At 39.0% G+C, this 22,989-nt stretch overlaps 1 protein-coding gene across 5 annotated transcripts in view; it reads left to right on the forward strand.

Moving 5' to 3' along the window:
• The window catches only part of MAP2K5 (mitogen-activated protein kinase kinase 5), a 270,206-nt gene that overhangs the window by 20,175 nt on the left and 227,042 nt on the right, over positions 1 to 22,989 (forward strand). For all 5 annotated transcript variants that reach the window (XM_024761657.1, XM_024761655.1, XM_024761656.1 and 2 more), the window contains 4 exons: positions 69 to 136; positions 13,753 to 13,822; positions 18,169 to 18,209; positions 19,184 to 19,251. In XM_024761657.1, coding sequence (XP_024617425.1) covers positions 69 to 136; positions 13,753 to 13,822; positions 18,169 to 18,209; positions 19,184 to 19,251 — 247 coding nt within the window. The remainder of the gene's footprint in view (positions 1 to 68; positions 137 to 13,752; positions 13,823 to 18,168; positions 18,210 to 19,183; positions 19,252 to 22,989) is intronic.

Here is a 22,989-nt window from a genome sequence, read left to right on the forward strand (position 1 = left end):
AGATAACATAGTTTTGTACGTTAAAAAATGCAAATCTTATCACTTGTATTATATTGCTTTTTAAACAGATGAAGATGAAGATGGTGATCGAATTACAGTGAGAAGCGATGAAGAAATGAAGGCAATGCTGTCATATGTAAGTATATTACAAATAAGGACTATTTTTAAAATGTTAACGTAATTGAGGATGCTGTTTCTTGGCATAGTGAAGATATAAAAGTAAATCACAGTTGCTATAACATTTTTCTGTATAATATATAAGATTTTTAAAGATTTCCTTATGTGAAAGTTAAGGGCATTCTTTTCAAAAGACACTTACTGATCATATCATGAACATTAAGAATAATGCATCTTAATGACTTTTGCATTAGGTATGGCGCAGACTAAATGGACTATCAATTTCCTGTGTTTTTTATGCAGTACTTAAAGTAACGGCTCATTAAAAACGAACCCCTGGGCTCTAACAAATTTTTCAAAATCTACTTTCAACTGGAGATCTCTTTCACCCTTACAAACAGACCATAGTTATAATGTAGCTGCAGGCTTAATATGGATACATGATTTAAGATGTACTCTCAGTTATTTTATGCACTAACCACCCCACCCCAAAATGAACTGCAGGGTTACTTACTGAATCTAAGTGATTTGAATATATCCCGAAATGAGTTTTCTTTTGTGTTTCAAATTTCAGTGAAAATTTGCATTAACATTTGTCTCAGGACTGAAGTAGATAAACAGGAAAAAAGGATACATTTCTAAAACTTTAATACTAAGCTTGAATAATTCAGTGACAATGAAGAGACATAGCTTCCCTGAGCCCTGATTTGTTCTTTTCTCTTATTTTTATTTTATTTTCTCTTGTTCATTTTATTTTATTTTTTCTGAGTTTGCAGTCTGTGTATGAAACCTTCTCTAGTGGTCTGGCGAAAAGAGCATTGGACTGGAAGTAAGGAGACCACTGCTCTCCTCTGGCTTCCTGGCCTTAGGCAAAACACTTAACCTTTCTGTGCTGTAGTTGCCTCATCTGTCACTTGTGGATAATAATACTTGTCCTTTCTACTGCACAGGGTCATTGTAATGACCAAATGGGATAATAGATGTGAAAGCCCTTTGAAAAGTTAAAAGTTCTATACAAATGCAAAGTGATATTATGGTGGAAATGATGGAATCAGGGCCCTTGCTTTTCAGTGAGACTCTGATCTCAGCCAGTGGTTAGGTTAAATATCCTTTAACCAGGATATTTTTTCGTCGTGATGAAAACTGTGAAATATCTGTATGGGTTTCCCCCAATAGTTTTAATTTAGGGTAGGAGGAAAGAGAACAAGAAGGATGGCATGATTAACAGAGCGTTGCATTCAGACAAACACAGAGTGGGAAAAGTCAGTTTCCCATTTACTTCTCATTAACTTATTTGAGAGTCTTTGTGCCCTGAGAATTTAGAGCAGGGCTCATCAGTACCTTGAAAGGCAGAGTAGGATTGCTGCTGAAAGGTCTAGCACAGTAATAATAGATTGGCTAACTCTCCTGAGAATGTGACATGCTTATTTTTATTTTTATTTTATTTATTTATTGTTTTGCGGTACGCTGGCCTCTCACTGCTGTGGCCTCTCCCGCTGTGGAGCACAGGCTCCGGACGCGCAGGCCCAGCGGCCATGGCTCACAGGCCCAGCCGCTCCGCGGCACGTGGGATCTTCCTGGACCGGTGCACGAACCCGTGTCCCCTGCATCGGCAGGCAGACTCTCAACCAGTGCGCCACCAGGGAAGCCCTGGCCTTTATTTTTTAGGTTCAGTTTGGCTCTGAAAAATTTTGATTCCAGGATTTGGGTGGTGGGATAGGGAAGATACTGACAGATGACCACGTATTTACTGTTAAAAAAAAAAAAAAGCTATGTTTTTCATGTGGAATTCAATAAATTTGTAGTCACCTTAGTATTTCTTTAAAAACCATATGGGGAAAGCAAAACTAGGCATACTTTTACCATAAATCCTTTACACATTCTTTTAAAAAAACTACAGTGTCTGAGTTGACACTTGCAGAATTACTTTTTTTTTCCCCCTTGGATTTAAGCATTTTATGGCTTTGGGCCAACAGAAGCATAAGTTTTTATCAGTAATTTAAATAGATTTTTGTATTAGACCTGAAAATGTTGCCTTTTTAATTGAAAACTTATCAGTTATTTAAATTGCTAGCAGCCTTAAGCTGTTAATTTTATGTGTGCCATAATAATGGCATACAGTGGATTTTGATACATGGGACACATGGACTGTCTCATTGTGGTAAGGATTTGTCATGACAATAGGTTGTTGTGTGCTGTTAAATAATAACCAACATAGTAAACCAAAGTCTGTTGTCACACATTAGTACCATTTTATGTAAGTTATTTAGAAGTTGTATTCTTTTCATTAGATATATTTTTAAGAGATAATGAGAAGAAAACAAAGCTATAATAAATTGTCTTTTAAGAAAATGTAAAGTAATTTGGTCTTCAAGTAGATATTTAATGTATTGAGAGAATTCAGCAGCCAAGTGTTATTACAGCACCATTGTGATCGCTCTCTGCGTGTTGTTATGAGTTTGTGTTAATCAACAATCTGTTTTTATAGCGTAGTTTCTTGTAAGTTACGGTGTTAGAATATTCTACTTCTGGGATCATGGCTTGTCCTCTGACGCTATTGTATCTTTTTAATTTCTCCATAAAGTATTTTTTTAATTAGAATTTGAAATGCTTTACTAGGAAAAAATACAGCCGAGCTACCTATCCTGAAAACTAAATTCCTGATCATTGCTAATTATTTAAAGGATTCTGTTAAATATTCCCTTAAAGTAGTTTAAATTTTTTTGTTGTTCTTCTCTCATTTTCCAGAAAGACTGAATAGTATACTGCTTTTCTCCTTCCATCTTTTTGTAATTGTTGTCTGGTAGTGCTGGCCTCATTTCCTTATAGCATCAAGCACAGCAGCGCTGGGCCTTATTTATTGATTCATCATAAGCTTTATTTATCACTGAGACCCAGTTATAGGAGGAGGTTATTTTTATGTTAACCTCTGCTTTTAGGTGACCTTTCATCAAGAAACTCAGCAGTACATCTTGCTTTTGTAAATGGACTCCTGTTTGTTTTTGCTAAATCCTGTGGCTAGTAAAGGATTTCTTACACCTAGTTCTCTCAATACTGAGAGGCTTATGTGAGTAGAGCACAGTATTAATAAGTTTCTTCATTTTGCCGGTTCTCTCTCTTTATACGGTTTCTCCACATTGCCGGAAGAGTATGGGATGAGTTTAACTGTAATGCCTCCCATTATGGCAGGGACCTTGTGTTTTATTGGAGTGTAAGTATTCCCTTTGGTATACTTGACGGTAGTGTACCTTGTTAGATGTCGGGTGCCATGAGGGAAAATACTTTTTGACCTCTGTAGCACCTTGTAAATTGGGATATGATTGGCTTTATCCTAGCATGCATAACTTGGAGACTGCCTCAAAAATCATAGTTGCTCAAGGAGAGTTGGAAGGGAACATTAGAGGTCTTGTCCAGCTGTCTCATTTTACAGATAAGGAATCTGAGGCTCAACGAGCTCAGATTCAGTTTGAGGTCACATTGCTAATGAATGGGAAGGCCTGGGCACAGACCTAGGTCTTGGACGTCCAGTCTTCCCTCCTGGTGGTTTTAAGTGATGTTTTTGTTTTGGCATTTATTGAGATCCTGCCGAAGAAGCTTTGCAAATACTACTGTTTTCCTGGTAGCAAAAAATAATGCTATTTACTAGAATGTTAGTGTACCTGAGTTTGAAAAGGAATACAAACAAATACTTTGTGGGCTTTTGAATTTTTCAAGATTTTGTCCTTCCTACAAGGCTGAATTTTACCACAGAATTTGTTGCCCACTTAGTTGTTGAACATTTAATAGCCTCAGGGCCTTTACTATTAGGAAGTTTTCTTTAAAGAGCAGAGATTGGAACCTCATTTTCCGCATGGTGCTTTTAAACATGCTCCATATTAAGTTGGTCCTACTTTGAACTTAACTTTGTATGTGGCATAGTCATCTCGGTCTTCAGTGAGTGGTTAGTCCCCTAATTCAACGCGATCCATCTAAACAAGTGATAATACTCGATACTCTCCTGGCAGGGTGGAGAAACAGTGAAAAGAGTGAGACAGGAAAACTGAATGAAATAAATAAATAGTTGTGGAAATTATTCTTTTTTTTTTTTTTTTTTACTCAAATAGTGACATGCTCTAAGCTGTAAGTAAAGTTTTTGTTCTGTTTTCTCATCCTAGTCAAAGAATGAAACTTTTTTTCAGAGGCAGATTATTTTAACTCTCTTCTCTGTGTTGTCTGGGTCATATGGATGCCCTTGAAATAGTGATAAGAATGTAATAGCCCCTTATTTAGCCCCTCTTGTGAAATATCTTGGGACATCTTTGCTAGCAAGAAGCAGAAGCAGACTGAAATTTGCGTCAGTTTATTATGCAGCTCATGGAAGCAAACGAAGAGACAGCACAAGCAGACCTCAGCCAGGTGGCATCAGGGCATTCTGGGTGCTTTGAACCACCAGTATTTTGTCATTAACATGGCTGTGCTCCCAGTTCAGCTCCATCTCTGTGGAGGGCTCAGTGTGGACTACAGGTTGATTCCTCTGGGGTCCTATGTTGAGGCAGCTGGCATGAGGGGGCAGAAAAATGTAGGACATCAATTAGCCTCTTGGTGGCTGTGGTAGGGGCTTCTACCTAGGATTCTACAGTAGGATTGCTGTGGGGCATAACCAAGGTGTTCGGCTCTTGTTGGCAGCTCCTAATGAACCTGTTCTCTTAGGGCCAGTTTTACTGGAAACAGGAGGGGTATTTTCTACGTGTACCTGAAAGATGAATATAAATTTGCTATAATACAGTAAAGTTAGAGGAATTCAGTAAATTATCAACCTAGGAATATAATATGTCCAAAAAGGTGTAAATTGAGGTAATTGGAAATTTCAAAACAATTTGTTTCTCTCTTAATATATGTTTCTCTGTTACATATATGTTCTTTACTCATTCCTCACTACGTTTTCAATTACTTTTTAACAGCATTTGAGCAGTAGGCTGAATCTTTATTGAACACTATTGGAACTGGCCAAATAAAGTAGTTTATTTGTAAGGGAATGTTCCGTTTGGCCTGCTGGCCGCATGACCTGATGGTCCTGTTTTATTTAAGTTGTAGGTTCCCTGAAGTTATTTAAACTTCTCCTACTTTGGAACTATGGCAGAATTGCTACAACTTAGAAATCAGGTGAAAGGTCAGTGTAGACAATGCCTCAAGCTAACCATGGTGATGGTGATGACTATGAAAGCTTCAGCTGAGAGGAACCTACTAGTTTTGGACCCATCACTGAATACAAATTTAAACTCGTCTGCCAGTGCACGTCTCCTTAAACTTAGCCAAGTTGAATTTCATCTGCTGTTGGCTATCCAACCTCCATTCTTTTAAGACCATCTGGAGCTCCCTAACATCCTTTACAGTTTTACTGTCCAGAACAAATTGTGTTATCATCAAACTTGGCCAACTTACTGTCTGTTTCATTTTCAAATCACTAGTAAATACATAAGTACAGTAACATTAACCTATAAAAGAGGCCTCAGAGTTGTTTCCTGCTGACCTTTTCACTGGAAGACTTTTCATGGTGATTTTCTTTCTCATCATCGAACAATCCATGACCATATGTGGACCCTTGGTCTAGAGTCATTTAAGGAAGAGCATGTGCACACTGTGGTCACCTCAAGGCAGGGGCAGTGAGTTATCGAGGAGTGGGAGGACCTGAAGCCAGGTAAGTAAATATAGTTATTCATTTGGTATTCAGAATAGATTAGCTTCCTATGTTATTTTCGACTGTTGGAGCAGTTGTGTGCTTCTTAAGAGGCCAGCATCACAGAGGGGATGCCTCTTAATGTAAAGTATGAGAAGTAATTGAAAGGAGGTATAACTGATCGCACATCTGAGTAGTGTTGTAATTGAATTTGTAGCCATTTGACAGAGTTAAGATTGTTGGGTTCTTCACTAGGAAAACTAATAAGTTAACTATGGACTGCAAATAGTTGGCTAGTTTATTGATTATTGCTGTGATTACTGACTGAGCTACATATAACAGGGTATGCTTGCAATATTGACAAAACAAGAATTTGAAAATTTTACCATTAGTAGGGAAAAGCCAGCATGCTTATTCTTTATAAGTATATTCCTCATACTGTACTGTTTATGTTGTCTGTTAGAAAGCATGCTAAGGAGAGATTTAAGAAACCCTTCTGTTATAAATGTATAGAAGAATAATAAATAACTCTGATTTGATGTGAGTTGATATGTAAGACTTGCCACTGAATAAGTTATAACCAATGAGAGTACGTAGTCACCACGTCTGTATTAATTCCTATTTGCCTCCTTCCCCTTAAACATTGTGGAGCAGCCATTATGTGTAAGGCATGGTGCTAAGCATTCTACAGCAGTAGTTTCTTAGCTTTTGGGGGACACAGGGCTTTTTTTTTTTTTTTTTTTTTTTTCTTTACCGGACCAGGGCACGAACCCATGTCTCCTGCATTGGCAGGCAGACTCCCAACCACTGCGCCACCAGGGAAGCCCGACACAGGGCTTTTTGAAAATGTGAGGAAAGTTGTTTATTCTTTTCCCAGGAAATTCACACAGTGCAACATTTTACCTAGAAGTTCAGGAATTTCAAGGATCTCTCAGGCCCATATAGACCCCAGGTTAATACCTCTGCCATAAGAGATAATACCTCTGCCATAAAAGATAATAAAAAGACCACAAGACATGGTCCATGCCCTTGATGAACTTCCAGAAAGAGAAACAGACAATGTTCCTTATAGTACCCTTTTACTTATTTTATTATTTATAGTACTGTAGTAATTGAGGGAAGGGGAGGAGATACTGAATCAGCCTTGATAAACAATTAGTTAAATTCTGCCTCTGTACTTGGTCTAAACATTTCAGTGTTCTTGTTTAGTGGTTTCTGTGTCACCCTATCGTTATGGCCATTTTTCTTCTATGTACTATTGCTTGGCAGTGGGAGATTCGTAGCCCTGTGCCCTATTTTAAGATGTTTTTCAAGTACTTTATAAAAAAGTTTCCATATACCAGCTTCTGTGATTTTGATCTTCCTAACACCTTTATGAGGTGAGCAAGGCAGCTATTTTTCTCATTTTTACAGCCGAGAATACTGAGGCACAAACAAATTGTATTCCTTTCTCAAGGTCATATAGCTATGTAGAGCTGGGACCTGAGATCACTCACTGATTTGCTCACTTATTCATACAGCCAGTTTTTCACACATTAAATATTTATGGGATGGCAACTCTCTGGCCAAGCCCTATGCTAGCTGGTGGAGGTGCAGTGAACATATAGTTCACTTTTTCAAGGAGCTCATGCTCCAGTCAGGGAAGTTAACAAAAAAGGAAACAGTGTTTGGTGTGGGAGGATGAGAAAGACTCAGAGCTACCAGACATAGTGATAAATGCTGTCATATGCCTAAGCATTAGGTGTTCTGTGAGCACAAAAAAGGAGCACCTGATCTAGCTTTGGGGACAGAGAAGGCTTCCTGGAGAGAGTGGTGTCTAGGTGGAGTAGGTGAGGACAAGGGGACTGGGAAGGGTGTTTGAGCAGAGAAAACAGTGTTTAAAGGCCCAGGTGAAAGGATGCCTGGTGCATTCAGGAGGAGCTACCCATGATTAGTGTGGCGTGGACAGTGGGGGGAGGGTATGAGATGAGGTTGGGAAGGCAGGTGGGCTAGATCATGGAGGGCCCTAGCTTGAGGATTTGAGAAGTGGGGAAAATGTAGAGTTAATAAGACTGGTGATTGATGAGATGTGGGGAGGAAGGAAAGAGAGATGGTCTGGACGACTCCCAGATAACTGGTTTGGGAAGCTAGGTCATGGTGATCTCATTCACCCGGTTAGTGAACCCATGTGGTGGAAGACAGGCCTAGGGCAGGAGGGAGGGGTGGGAGAGGTAGGGACCTGTTGAATTTGAGGGGCCTCTGGACAACTAGTTGGGTATGTTCCGAATCTTAGGAGAGAAATCTGGGCTGGAAATAAAGGTTTGTGATTCATCACCTCCTAATTAGTCTTAGTGACTCCTCTGGTAATTGAAACCTTTGAAGTGGCTGAAGTTAACTCGAGGAGAGTACAAAATAAAAAGAGAAGGTTGATGAAAAACCATGGGGAACGTGAGCATTTAAAGAAGGGATGGGGAGAGAATCACTTACCGGAAGCTGAGTAGAGTGGTAAGAGAGGTAGGAGGAAAATGTGGACAGGCGGGGGGAGTTGCTGAAGAAAGAGGGCGAAGTCACCGGCCAGCACAGGTGTCTGCATCACACCACGCTGCCTTCCCCAGTCTCTGAAAGATCAGGTGACATGGCCTAGCCCACACAGGATGTGAATGAAGGAGCTTTCCACCAGCTCGGCAGTCCACCCAGTAGCCTGCTTTAGTTAAAGGTTTTGAGGTACGAGAAACAGGAGATAACTTAACTTTTGACTCTCAAATAGCAAACATTTTATGTTCTGAGTGCATGGACTAGAATGAAAGAAGTTTTTTTCTTGGTTGACTGATAAACCGTTTGCTACATCTGTGAAACAGGGGTGATGATACTCCCAGAATAGGATAGGGTTGTGAGAAACTAGATGAATAAATGTAAATATCTAGTATTGATACTGAGCAAGGGCTCTTGTGCCTGAGGTGCAGAAAGCCAAACTCTGACAGCGGGGTTTGCAGCAAAGTGAGGGTTTATTTGCAGGGAGCAAAGCCAGGAGAATGGGCAGCTCATGCTCCAAAGACCCGAACTCCTCCATAGCTTTCAGGCAAAGGTTTTTAAAGACAGTGTGAGGGGAGAGGGTCGTAGGAAGCTGATCAGCCCGTGGACCTTCTTCTGATTTGTTGGTGGTGAGGTAACAGGGTGATGTTTAAGGAATCACAACCTTCTGGTTCCGACCAGTCTGGGGTCTAGTGCTTGTGGTCAGCATGTAGTCACCATCCTCCCTCCACCTGGGTGGGAATCTTAGTTTCTATAGAACAACTCAAAGATATGCATCAGATTGTTATCTGTATCCCCTGAGGAGGCACTAGGAGGCCTGTGACTCTGTAGTCCTAATAGTTAACTGCTTGAGTCTGCTCTTTGGAACTCAGGGAAGCCGAGGAGACTAAAGCCTTTTTCTACAAACAAGAAACGGGCGATGTGGAGGGGCTTTTTTGTACCTAGGAGGGCCCCGAAGGGTCCTGCTTGGTTTCAGTCCCCCCTTTTCTTTGATACTCCTCAATCCTGAGGGGAATGGGGGCGGGACAAGAAAGGGAATAAAATTTTGGATGGAGACGTTAATCATAAACTTGGCAGGGGGTTTAAGGGGCTCGGTTTCAGTGTTGAGCCTAACACACAGTAGGTATTCAACAAGTGATAGTTGTTTCTGTGTATCTCTCTCTCACTGTTCTCTCTCCTTTCAGTAGAGAACTTGTGCCTTGTAAAGTTTACTGTGCTGTTTTGGAATTCAAGTTTTTATATGGCAGATTTCCGTGAAGAAAAAAATGTAATTATTGATTGAGTTGTGCTGTTAGAATTAGAATTAGGGTCATAACAAATAGGAACACTGTATGATAAACTCGCAAACAGAACAAAGCCAAAAATTGTACTTGCTATCCCCTTGTTCAATCTGGCCCTCTGTTTTAAATTAATTAGTTATTTGGATAACTATGCTAGACTTTGTCACATCCTTATTAAAATTGTTTAAGGATTTTGAAGAACATCTCAGAGGGACTCTGAAACTAATCTGAGTCCGGTACTGGAGATTCCATTAGCAATCACAAAACTGATTAATCTTTTACTCAGTTAGCTTATTGATTATTGCTGCAATTACTGCATGTAATGGATTCTACAAGGGATACCAGAGAAAATATGTTTTATAACTGCTGCTGACGTGTTCAGTTTGAGTGCAAACGTGTTCGGTTTGTACTTGTCATACATAACCATTTTTGTGTTTTTAAATTCCGTAACACTTCTACTCAAAGTGCTGTGCTTAATATTGTTTCACTACTAGGAAGTTCACTTTTAAATTCCTCGACTACTAATCATTACAATTTACAAATGCCTTCACTAATTCTATTGCTGCAGTTTAATTTTGAGCTTCACAGTAACCCTATGTAATAGAGTTGGTATCTTTACCCTCATTCAGAGGAAACTCAGGTTCAGTGAGGTTAAATGACTTCCTGAAGATTATACAGGTTAATAAGTGGCAGAATCGGGATTGGACTCCATTTCAATCAGTAAATATTTGTCAAACACCTACTATGTGCAGGACTTTGTATTAGGGGTAATGAAAGCCAGGATAGGATTATAGAGATTAAGCTAAGAAGCTTTTTGGATAATGTCAAATTATGGCTCCATTAATGTTATCATGGTCACTTTGTTACTTTTCTGTCCAAGCCATATTAAGTATATTGGCGTAAAAGATTTAGATTTTGGTTTGGTTTGGTTGGTTGTCTTTTCATTTTGTTTTTATCTAGTGGAAGCCTTGTCTTTGGCATTATTGCTTATTTTATCAGTATTTAGAGCAAAATTGGAAAGATCCCCTTAAAGGGAGAATATATAAAACCCTGAGAGAATGAAGATCCAAAAAGAACTTGCTTTGCAGCTTATTAAGTGTTCTCATGTTTTCTCATGTGAGTTTCACAGTAATCCTGTGGGTACATACCACCTTCATTTTACAGCTGAGTAAACTGAGGTGAGGTGAGCATTTCTTCACTGAGATCATCAGCTAGAAGTGGCCAGTACTGAGACCCCAGGGTTTGAGCCTGTAACTCCTCTAAGTGCCTTGCTCATCTCACTGGGCAGCACAGGCCTTGTGGCTCATCAGGACTGCTCTGTGCCAGGAGGTACTGCACATGGTCCACGTTTTATTCTTGTTTCTTAGGGAATGCCTTGTGAGCAGTGGCCTGAGCTCGTAGGCCCAGTGCCTCCTTGATGGCCCCCCGACCCTCACCAGGCCCGCTCCTGAGAGGTCGGTTGCCTAGAGTGGGCCCATGCCATGGGTTTAATTACCACCCTTTATAGTTTGTCCTTGATGGTGAATTACTTTGGTGTGTGAAACACAAAATTCTCTGTTAATACAAACACAGATCAAACCAAGTATTTTAGCAGAAGAAAATGTTTCTAGGATTTGGAAGAATTGTACAAAACAAAAAACAAATCCTAGCTACTTGCTTTGGAGAAACTGTCAAGTGGCATACTTAATATCATTACTGTGGCTGTGTTAATTACTGTACAAAGAGATGTTTTTAGATTGCTAAAAAGTTCCTCCAATGATTATAAATATATAGTTTCCCAGTTGGTTTGAAATGAAAGGGAAACCGTTTTTATTTATATATTTTGTGAGGTAAATAAATAAAGTTGGAAAACAGGTCAATTTCATGCATGCAAGGTTTTATAGTAGGAAAAAGATGCCTTGCACCTGTTCTGACCCTTTACATTTGAGGTTATTTGTTTTCAAACTTGACCCCAAGCTCCAGTTTCACACAACTCTGTAAATAATTTGTTAGATAAAGCATAAGGATATTTTATTTGTTTTGATTTCTAGGATTGTGGTAAAGTAGTAACTGAAGTTACTAACCTATTGTACATAGCAGGTAATTAAAGAAAAGCATTAACTATAGGAGAACACCACCACTGCTGTTATCTTGTATCAGTATAAAAAGGCAGTAATTTTTTTGACAGCCACTGATTGGAAAGTTGCTTGCAGCCTTCCAGAAGCAAGAGGGTACATGCTGTGGATCAATAACCGGCAAATTTCCCATTAAAAAGAATACCTGAGCAATGTTCCAAATAGCCACTGGCATCTTAATTTTCCATGAAACCTCAAATACTTGTGTGCTGAGGACAAGTCATTTTCGGACAATTTTTCCAGACTACTTGTTAACAGTTATTGCTGTCCCAAAAGGTTGACAGCCTACATGATTGATATTTCATTTACTTGTCATCACTGCTTGAGTAATGGCGAGCACTATATTTCTGTGATTTTAAGGAATATAGTTTCCTGAAAGACATTTGCCTTAGTATGTATTCCAGAGAGCATATCACACATATTTATGCTTTATGTGTATAAGTTTTTACGTCTATAGAAGGAGAGGATCAGTTTCCTATACAGTTTGAATGTCCTCAGAAGGCAGGGTATACTTATATCAGTCCGTAGCCATCAAAAATACACTTTCACTTCGTTTTTAGGGCGAAGAGCCTTAGACTTGTTAACTTGTGATTCTAAAGATGATGTAGAATTTTATAACTCCCCTTTATTTATAAGGGAAAAATAAACTTGATCTTGTAATCATTTTAATTATTACATAAAAGCAATAGAAAGATATATGTACATATTTTTTAGAAAGAAACTTTTGAAGAATGTCAGCAAATAATGATTATCAAGGAGGAATTTTCTGAAAATATGATAGTTAAGTAGAAAATGTGCTTATGTTTTTTAATATAGAAACAACAAGTATTAAAGGGGAATTCTGCTCTGTGACAGCCCCTCACAACACAAAATTAGTTGTTTTCATCGTTGATATTTTCCAAGAACATCACTGTTGTCAAGTGTTAAAAAAAAGTTAGGGCAAGGACTTCCCTGACTGTCCAGTGGTTAAGACTCCGTGCTTCCAATGCAGGGGGCGCGGGTTCAATCCCTGGTCAGGGAGCTAAGATCCCGCATGCCAAGTGGTGCAGCCAAAAAAAAAAAAAAAAAAGTTAGGGCACAGAAGCCACATGCAAGTTAGGTGGACATATACTCACCAATTAGGATATTAAAGAAAATGGGGATAGACCGTAATACAGCCTACTGAATGAACTTGTTTATGATGGAGTATGAAAGCTTTTTGAACTTGGAACTTGATTTTTCATGCCCAGATTTTTAAAGTGAAATTTGATCTATACTAAAGTATTTAGAAGACTAAAACGTGAAAGGTATGTTTGCTTGAAACTGGGCTATCTTTTTATCATATTAATCCTGTCATCTTTGGATGGATCATATCTTGTTTCCTTGTTCCACAGTCTCTGTGATTTTGATTTCCATTATCTGTACATTTTATACACAAATATGAATAATGTTTGATTAACTGACTGGTGTATAGGTCCAAGCTAAATGTGAGGTGTCTCCATTTTGCTTTGTAAAATCCAGGGAAAAAGAACAAAAGGCAATTTGAGAAATTTCTACTAAAATGCTTTTTGTGTCATTTTAATTTATTTAAAAATTATTTTTTATAAGATTCTTTTTTTTTTTTTTAATCATGGACCGTTTTTTTTTTTTTTTTTTCCTCACCGTTTTTGTTTTATGTTTTGGTCTTTTGGCCATGAGGCATGTGGGATCTTAGCTCCCCAACCAGGGATCGAACCTGCACACCCTGCATTGAAAGGCGAAGTCTTAACCATTGGACTGCCAGGGAAGTTCTTGTGTCATTTTTAGTATATGTCATTTTCAGAACATTTCTAGAGATCAGATACTAACGTAAAATCTTAATCAACATTTTTTACTCTTAAAGATAAATGATAATATGGAGGATAACACTATACTGGACTTTTAGTCCTGAGTATTCACTGTAGTCATATTGATGTGCAAATAGGGAAAAAGAGTTATCCAGGCTGATATGTATATACCAGTAGTTTACAAAAGTACTATGAATTAAACAACCCATAAGTGTCTGTTCCAGTATTCTTACATTACTGAGTAACCTCTTTCTATAATCTCTTTGCAGTATTATTCCACAGTAATGGAACAGCAAGTAAATGGACAGTTAATAGAGCCTCTGCAGATATTTCCAAGAGGTAATGTTGAACAAATTCTAATCAACAATGATTATTTCAGTAAACTGTTTCATCAACAGTTATGTTTTCCAAAGGTTTAAATGCACATAACATGATGTTTAGCTCTTAATTTGAAAAAACAAAAGAAGTATTCATTATCGTGGGGATTGCAGGCTGTATTATAGTTATGGCAGATAGAATATCTAATTTACTAGAGTAAATTTAACTAACTAGATTGGTTTTCGTTTTTGAAGAACATACTTACATTCGCTTAAAGAACTCTTTGGGGGTCCACATGGTTTCTAAACCAAGGCAAATGAATGACTTTAATTTTGGATATTTATAAATTGTGGCTCATGATGGTAGCCAGAGCTGCTATTGAGTAGAAAGCTTTCAGCTAGTGCAGAAACCAAGATTTACTGGGGGGTTTTAGGAGCGATATTTTGGTGGAATGCTTAGTGCTTGATTTTGGGGGGAGACATTTTCTAAATAATTGAAAATCCTCATAAATAGGAATTTGATTGTTAAGTTTCCAAAAATATGAGCTAATGAGAGTGACCCTTGGTGAATCACCCGGTTAAATCATTTGTTTTTCCCTTTAGGTTTGATAGTACTAGCCTTGTATCAGATATGATTGCTCAGCTCTATATAAATGTTCCCTGAAAATTTGAATAATGGTGAAAAAGAACAGTTTAATTATATAAACCATTAAGTCTTTCACCCATTATACATTGCCCCACTTGGAAATCTATGTTTTCTAACTGATGGAACAGATAAGAAAATTCTCTAAGTAAGTCTTCTAGAAATAGCTTAATTGAAATAATTAAAAGTTAAACTTACCTTCATTAACTGATACTGTACCAATAATCATGGTATGGGTTTTCCAATTAAGCATTCTAGACTTTCATTACCTGTAACTCTCTGAAGTTTGAATAGCTCAATTAACCAGTAGACTCCTCTTTGCACTGATAGTCTCCAGCGCATGAAAAGATCTGGGTTCAAGAGTAATGCTGTTCTTCTAGCATTAACATGGGCAGTGGGATTAGGAGTATTTAGTACATTATTAATAATAACTTATTAAAGACCTAAGTAAGTAAGTAAAATTGGGCCGTTGATAGCGTGTCTGAAACAAGATTATGATTATTTCAGTTCTGTTGCACCTGAAGACTAAAAACTAAAAGAAGAGGGCTTCCCTGGTGGCGCAGTGGTCGAGAGTCCGCCTGCCGATGCAGGGGACATGGGTTCGTGCCCCAGTGCGGGAGGATCCCACATGCCGCGGAGCGGCTAGGCCCGTGAGCCATGGCCGCTGAGCCTGCGCGTCCGGAGCCTGTGCTCTGCAACGGGAGAGGCCACAACAGTGAGAGGCCCGCGTACCGCAAAAAAAAAAGAAAATGTTGCCATTTCTGTGTATTAAGCCAAGAACAGGGTGCAGATTATTTCTTAATATTTTCAATAACCAGAGAATTTGGGCAAGTTTCAAAATTGTTTCTCCACAAGGAGTATTTTTTTTACCAGCTGAAAATTTCCATTCATTGCTTTCCTACTGGATGACTTTATAGCTCTTTTGTAGCAAACCCCAGAAAGTATCCTGGAGAATTATAATTCTAATGCTGAGGGCCTTCATTTTTTCCAAAAAGTATTTACTTCTCTTCATCCAGAATCTTTCTAAGTTCTGTTTGTTTTCTTTTATCTTGTGAACAGCCCCTGTCAGTGTCCCTGTCCATATCATTGTGCCCCTCCCATGATAATAACAGCCATTTTTAGCCATCTTCTCTGTTCAGACACTAATATTGCTTTGTGTGTCACCATTTCTAGTTCTCCCAACAGTCATGCCTATTATTATTGCTTCCATTTTATACTTGAGAATATTAAGGTTCAGAGATGTTAAGTAACTTCAGAGTCACAATTTTTAAGTGGTTAATATACCCTTTGAATAAGAATTTTGTTTAAGTTTAATTTGCTTAGAGTAGAAGGGCTATATGCTCTTATGTAGGTTAAAATATTAGTAGAGTGTGCATGGGGGTAGTTTGGAGGGCTTGGTAGGAGTGTGGAGAAGAGTATATTGTAGGGAGGAGATTCTCAAAGAAAATATGTGACATTTGAGTGTCACATGTAGTCCTAGGACAGAACCTATTAGTCTCCAATAAATTATTAAATACGGTTGTTCCACGCCAACTTTAAATTTTTTAAAATATGAGACTCAGTCTCCCTATCTGTGTGGTTTTGTGCATACTGTTCTATGTCTTTAGTTTTCTACAGTTTTTTGCTTTTTGCTTATTTATCTACACAAAGTATAGATTTTATGCAATTTTATTTTTCATATAAGTTTACATAAATCTCTAACTATATATAAAATTTAATGTAAGATTTATGTAAATTTAGAGGTTATACAGATTTTTACAGTTAGAGTATAGACATTGGGTATATTGCCTGGGTCTACTGAGTTGGTTAGAGGCTCTCAGACCTTAGATTCTTAGATTCTGTGGTCAGGCCCCATGTGAAAAAGAATCTCTAGACTGAGCAAATCAGAGGACAGGAGAAAACAATTCTCTTCTAACATCAGGTCTTCTCATTCCAAGTGGCACAATTGCATTGGATAGTAGCTCCCAGCTCAGGGCTAATTCTCTTTGTAGTTATATGTTAACTCTTAATAAGTATGAAAATTCACTAGCTTTACAGTAACTTCTGACTCCACAACTTTAGGAAATATGAGGCTACTGGGTTTTTTTGAATACTGTTTACTTTTTATTTTATTTTTTAATTAATTAATTTTTGGCTGCATTGGGTCTTCGTTGCCGCACGCGGGCTTTCTCTTGTGGTGAGTGGGGGCTACTCTTCGTTGCAGTGCGCTGCCTTCTCATTGCGATGTCTTCTCTTGTTGCAGAGCACAGCCTCTAGGCACGTGGGCTTCAGTAGTTGTGGCACGCGGGCTCTAGAGTGCAGGCTCAGTAGTTGTGGCACCCGGGCTCAGCTGCTCTGCGGCATTTGGGATTTTCCAGGATTAGGGCTTGAACCCGTGTCTCCTGCATTGGCAGGTGGATTCTTAACCACTGCGCCACCAGGGAAGTCCCTTGAGTACTGTTTAGATTTTCAGTCATAAAGATTTAAGAAGCCAGTTGAGGAACGAGGCAGATGTTAAGGTAGGAGATAAGAGTTGATGCCTGTCTCTAATTCCTTAGTTAGCCACTTTCTTACTAAATGAAGTTTATAATGCACTGGCTACTTCAGAGGAAATGCTCTGAAGTGTTGTCTTAGGAAGTATTAATGGTCCCTAAAGGACCAAGCATCAGATGTATGTGACTGTTGTTTTGTTCAAAAAGTTAATTTCCATCTTTAGGAAAGAGGATTTGGAGTCTTAATTTTAATGTATTTTAGAAAAACAAAAATCCTTTATTGAGGTTTAGATTTTTTTTTAAGGAAAATAATGACTTTGAATATATTTGAAATACACAAACCTAAAGCAACTGATGTGCTTTGTAATTATTAGCCACATCTTCTTATTAAACAGCTCGATTTCTTGTCAGAAACAGAGGAAAATACATGTACGTCTGAGAAAGGAGCAAAAAAAAAAAAAAATCAAATTCATCCTTTCCCCAACAATCAATCAAAATTGACAGCCCCTTAACATATAATATGTAGGACACTGTAGTTTTCAGATGGAAGCAGCCTATAACATGGGCAGGAAGCACTTTATTTTTTTTAACATTTGATGAAGAAGCATTTGCTGAATTGGAAAAGTACTAACCTGTAACTCAAGATGGTGTCAGGAAATTAATATTATTTTCGCTGTTACTGCTTTATGTTTAGACTTAAATGTTAGCAAATGTCAAGATTTGCAAGAAATGTCATGAAATTAGTGGTATATCTGTATTCTAACAAATTTGACTGCTTACTGCTTTGCAAACTGATGTTCAAACTTAAATATTTCATCTTAGAATCTCTAGCAATTGTTTTGGCATTAAAAGAACCTCCTTCCACTCCCCTCCAAAAACCCCAGCTATTTTCATTGTAGTCTTAAGTGATAACAGATATACAATGTAATAGAGTGAGGAAAGATGATGGCAGAAATTTGAATTATGAAAGGAATCTAATCATTTTAGCTCAGTTAACTTGATTTTTATATGTTTTAAGCAGAAATTGGAATTTATATGAGGTGGTGTCAGAAAGCTCTTTGCATTTATAAATGCTCACTCCTGCAAGTTAAAAACCCTGGTTCATAATTCCCACTTTGGGTCTTGGGAGCCACTTTTCAATCATTTCTCTCTGCTAATTTTGGTGTCACCCTCATTTCTTTTTAAACGATTCATTTTGAGCAAATTTGTAAATGGCCCTGATGTGTTCTACAATTTAGTCAATTACTGTTTCAGCCTGCAAGCCTCCTGGGGAACGGAACATACATGGCCTGAAGGTACGAATTTCAATAATTGTTTCAGTAAAGTTAGATGGATTTGTAATGCTGTGTTCCACTTATTGAAATGTCAAATAAAACTGCACTTTCTCAAGCTCTGACAAGCGTTCCTTTTTTTTTTTTTTTTAATGGGATGTGGAGGGGGATTCATTAGTATTTGTTCAATATGTGTACATATTGGGGTTTTGATGCCGTATTTAAAAAAAATTATTATTATTTGGAATTCTTTTGTTGGTCTGTTTCTTCAGGATGATCCTGGGTACTGGTCTCCACAAAGATTTACTTGAGTGAAAATATAGACTTCATTTCAGTGATTAATTAAGCACATAAGCATATTGCATACAGAATACCCCCCTCTTCTTTTGACATGTTTATGCTAGAAACATATATCTATTTAATGTCCTTTCATTGTTCTGCATATTTTGAATTCTGGATTTCTGCTTAAGGCTTTACATTTAAAAGAAAAACTGGCTATTGTATTAGACTCAAGTGTTTTATAATTAATTACTTGGGCCTCATTTTTCAGTGAATAAGAAACATTCTGCAATGTTCTGCCTGGTTTTAAAGCTGAAGGGGTATGATATCGTGAGTTTCACTACTAACCCTTGGATGTATTCTTAATATACTTTTTTGAACATACTGTTTTTTATATAAAACAAAAAGAAACAGTGAACTGAATTTTTTCACTAGAGTTGAATTCAGTTCTAGACAGTGAATTGAAAATGTCCCCAGTTTATCTCTCCCCTTTTCAGCACTATTTAAGTATTTGAATAATGACAGGAACAAAGTATTATGTAATATACAGGTTGTACAGTTTTTATAACCTATATACTGAATAGACTCCAACCATGGGTCTGTCTAGTAAAAAGCTAATTAACCTTCATAGTGAAACCAGAAATTTGTGGCAAATTACAGGTTAATTAGAACTGTGTCCTCAGAACACAGACTGATCAAGATCCTTTCTTTACTTGTAGGTGAATACCCGGGCTGGATCCTCTCAACACAGCAGCCCAGCAGTCTCAGATTCACTTCCAAGCAATAGGTGAGAGCGAGCGGGTGACATGTGCCTCTGAGCGTGAATATCTACATAGTTGGGAGTGAAGAAGGGGCTTGTGGGATGACGTCTCTTTTTCTTTATAAGGCCTCAAAAGTGTGTATGTGGCTAAGAAGAAATCTGACCAGTTAAGTAACCCTAGCTATGTATTGACTGAAAAGAAAGGACCTCATAGAGAAAGATAAAATTAGACATGTTGAACTATTTATTTTGGTCTGTGGAATGGTTTTCCTTCAGTCTCCAGATTATGCAGAAACAGAAGATTCAGTGCCTTTGACTGTTTCCATGCTTTGATGATCTGGTTTGTATAATGCTTATTATTTTTGTCTTGCTTGTCCATCTTTTGGCAGTGTCATGCTTCACTGACACCTTTCCCAGAAGGAGGCAAGGAAAGAGTAATGTGGTGAAATTTAAATTGACCAGCCAAGTTGTCCATTTATGTATCCTTGGTGCACAAGAGATTGCGCTATTACAGAAGGAAGATAATTTTCATTAATTCATGCTAACATTGTCCCATACTGGGATGGATACTAAAGACTTGAGCCTCTTCAAAGTGTTCTTCTGACAGGCCTGAGAACTTACTTCCAGAAGATTAAGGTTCTCAAGTAGAAGGACCTGCTTAAGCTGAAAGAATTCTAGATCATATTTGTTACATATTCAGTTATTCAGCTGGTTAACATCTTATTACTGTACTTGAAGATGACACTTGAAGGTGATTGCTCTGTGTGTTTGTATTCACACTGGTGACTGAAAAGCCATCACTGAGCCGGATCACCCTTCCATTGTGTGCCCAGGTCTTTCTGGGTTTAGGGCAGTAGTCAGTGTTTGCACAGCCCTTATCTGCTGAGATGTAGCTTAGGCTTCTACTTTCCCTTCCATGCCCCTCCTTACCCCCTCCACCCAGTGTCTTGGTTCTTTTGTCACTGGGCTTTACTGCAGGTAATATAAAGTCTCTCCTTCTGACTCTCTCTCTACTCTCCTGTCCCCTCCCCAAAAGTCACTTCCTTGATTGCTTTATTATAGTGTCAGTATATCTTATGCACAGCTTTCCTGCTATGAACACACTACTCTTAGAGTGTGTTTCCTTCTTAAACAATTTATTCTGTGTTAAAATACATCCACTGGTTATTCACCGGTGGATCACCTGTCTTGTGGTCCTGAGGAGTAGGTCTTTTAGTCCTCATCCAAGTGCTTGGCCCTGCCAGGCGATGCTCTGAGGCTTCTCTTTTCATGCTTGTTGGGCATGAGAGCCATGTCCACCGAGTAGAGGCATGGGGACTGAGGGTCATTTGTTACATTCAGCTCGAAGAGGGCAGGGCCTCTAATTATTACCACTACTTCTAGAAAAAATGTTATTCAGACAGACTGACTATTAGCCTTGAGTGAAAACAAGGACTTTTCTTGGTGTTTTAGGTCAAAGTTCATCATGGTATAAAAAGCAGGATGGAGTTGAAAAAGACAGTAAGGCAGAGAAGCAGCAGGATAACTTTTCAACTCTCTCAGATTTGGTTTTAACCAAAACCAAAGTGAATTAGCTTGGCTTTTTAAAAACTATCATTTATATTCACAGAGTATTATAACATCTTTGGGCTGGAAAGAGACTATCTGATCTAGTGGTTGTCAGCCCTTTGTTGCAGCATCTTCCTTTAGGGATATGACAGCCTCCCAAATAGTAATGGTAGTTTGCTCCAGAAGTGATTTTTGTTATGGGAGGAATGCAGTTTGAAAAAGTCCTACAGGTGATTTTAATATGCCACCCTAGGTTGGCCATGTTCTGTGCCCCATATTGATAACTAATCAAAAGTATTTATCGAGTGCCTCCTATTTATTCAGTGCTGTCCTACCCACTAGGAATACAATGTGGTCCTTATCCTCTGGAGCTCGCTGTCTCATAGGCCTACAGACCACCTCCCCCCAGTATACAAATAATTATACTTTATAATTAGTGTTATGAAGGAAACAAGCAGATTTTGAAGTGAGAGAACACTGGGCAGGATTGTGTTTAGATTTGGACGGGGTGCCTAGGGGAGAGTGGCATTCCACTTCGGCCTGAAGGATGAGAAATACCTAGCCACATCAAGAGCCAGAGAAGGGCATTTCAGAGGGTGGGGAGAGTAAGTGAAGGCCCTCGGGTGGAAAAGGAGCTCCATGTGTTCAGAAGGAGGCCAGTTAGGCTGGAGCCCAGGGAGGGGTGCTGGGCTGGGGGAGGGAATGGAAAGGTGGGGAGAACAGTAGGAGTGATAGGAGAAAAGGAGGTGACAGGAGCTGGCTCCTGGGGCCTGGTGTTTGAGCTTTCCCCTCAGCGTACTGGCAAGCTGTTAGACGACTTTCAACAGAGGGCCATGGCCAGCTCATTGTTTATAGAAGACTCTTTCCTGTGGTGTGAAGCATGAGAAGGAGAGGCCCCCATCTAATGCTGCTCTCCTTAGGTGCACGACACCCCACTCCTTGCCAGATGGTCATCCAGGCTCTTCCTGAACAGCCCTGTGGCAGGAATGCACTTTATTGGCTGAAGCACCCGTTCCATGTTCATGTAGCTATGTCTCAGAGCGTTCTTTTTGTGAGCTGAGATTTGTGTCTCTTTAGCACCCACTCGTAAAGATTGAGTTTAGCCCTCAGAACAGGGCTGTTCCCTCTTCTAGGTAATAGCTCTACTAGTCATCTTCCCTCCAAACATACTTCTTCTCCTGGGTTTCCTGTCTCAGTAAATTCTCCCACGTCCACCCGGATGCTAACTCCAGGGGACCCACCAGGCATCATTCACTGCTTCCTGGGTCTCCCTCAACCCCACATCCAGTCAGTCCCTACATTTATAGGTTCTACCTTCTGAATCACTGTGGAGTCTGTCTACTTGTCAGCATCTCTGTTGTTGAAAAGGTAGATCAGGCTCCCTAGATTACTGCTATAACCTCCCGTGTTGCCCCATTGCAGTCCCTCCTCCACACTGCAGCCAGAGTGATCTTGCTAGTGCATGTTCTGAACCCATCATTCCCCCCTTTACTGCTCCTCACAACCTTCAGGACAAACTGTACCCTCCACAGCAGGTGAACCATGGCCTGCCATGTGTGGGTCCTCTGCTCACTCTAGCCCCCTAGCCTGCCACTCCCCGCTTCCAGCTGATGGTTCAGCTTTGCTGATGAATACATGGTCCCCTTAATGGATCACATTTCCTCTCACTACTGGGCCTTCACATCCACTGCTGCCTCTTTCCTGCTTTCTTCTTTTGATCCATTCCCTTCTTTGCCTTCATTCCGGCTAACCTTCGTCATCTTTGATGAACAAAGATGTTATCTTCTTCTGAAAACTGTTCCTGATTATTGCCCACCTCCCAGTCTACGCCAGGCACTCCTTCTATGAATTCCCAATATCTCCCTGTGCTTGCTTTTACCGTAGTGGTTAGCACATTGTATTATAATCACCCCTGTCCCCCAATAGATTCTGTACTCCTTGAGGGCAGTGACTGTAGCATATTCATTGTTTATTTTATTGAAGTATAGTTGATTTACAATGGGTTAATTTCTGTTGTACAGCAAAGTGATTCAGTTAGATATATATATGTATACATATATTCTTTTATATATTTTTTTCCATTACGGTTTTGAATGGATAAAGAAGATATGGTACATATATAAATGGGATACTACTCAGATGTATTCATTGTTGAATCCTCAGTTCCCAGCAGGATGCTTGGCACATAGGTGATAGTCGGTAATGCTTGAATAAATG

The sequence above is a fragment of the Neophocaena asiaeorientalis genome, unplaced genomic scaffold (genome assembly GCF_003031525.2).
Source record: "Neophocaena asiaeorientalis asiaeorientalis breed wild unplaced genomic scaffold, Neophocaena_asiaeorientalis_V1.1 scaffold465, whole genome shotgun sequence".
NCBI lineage: Eukaryota > Metazoa > Chordata > Mammalia > Artiodactyla > Phocoenidae > Neophocaena > Neophocaena asiaeorientalis.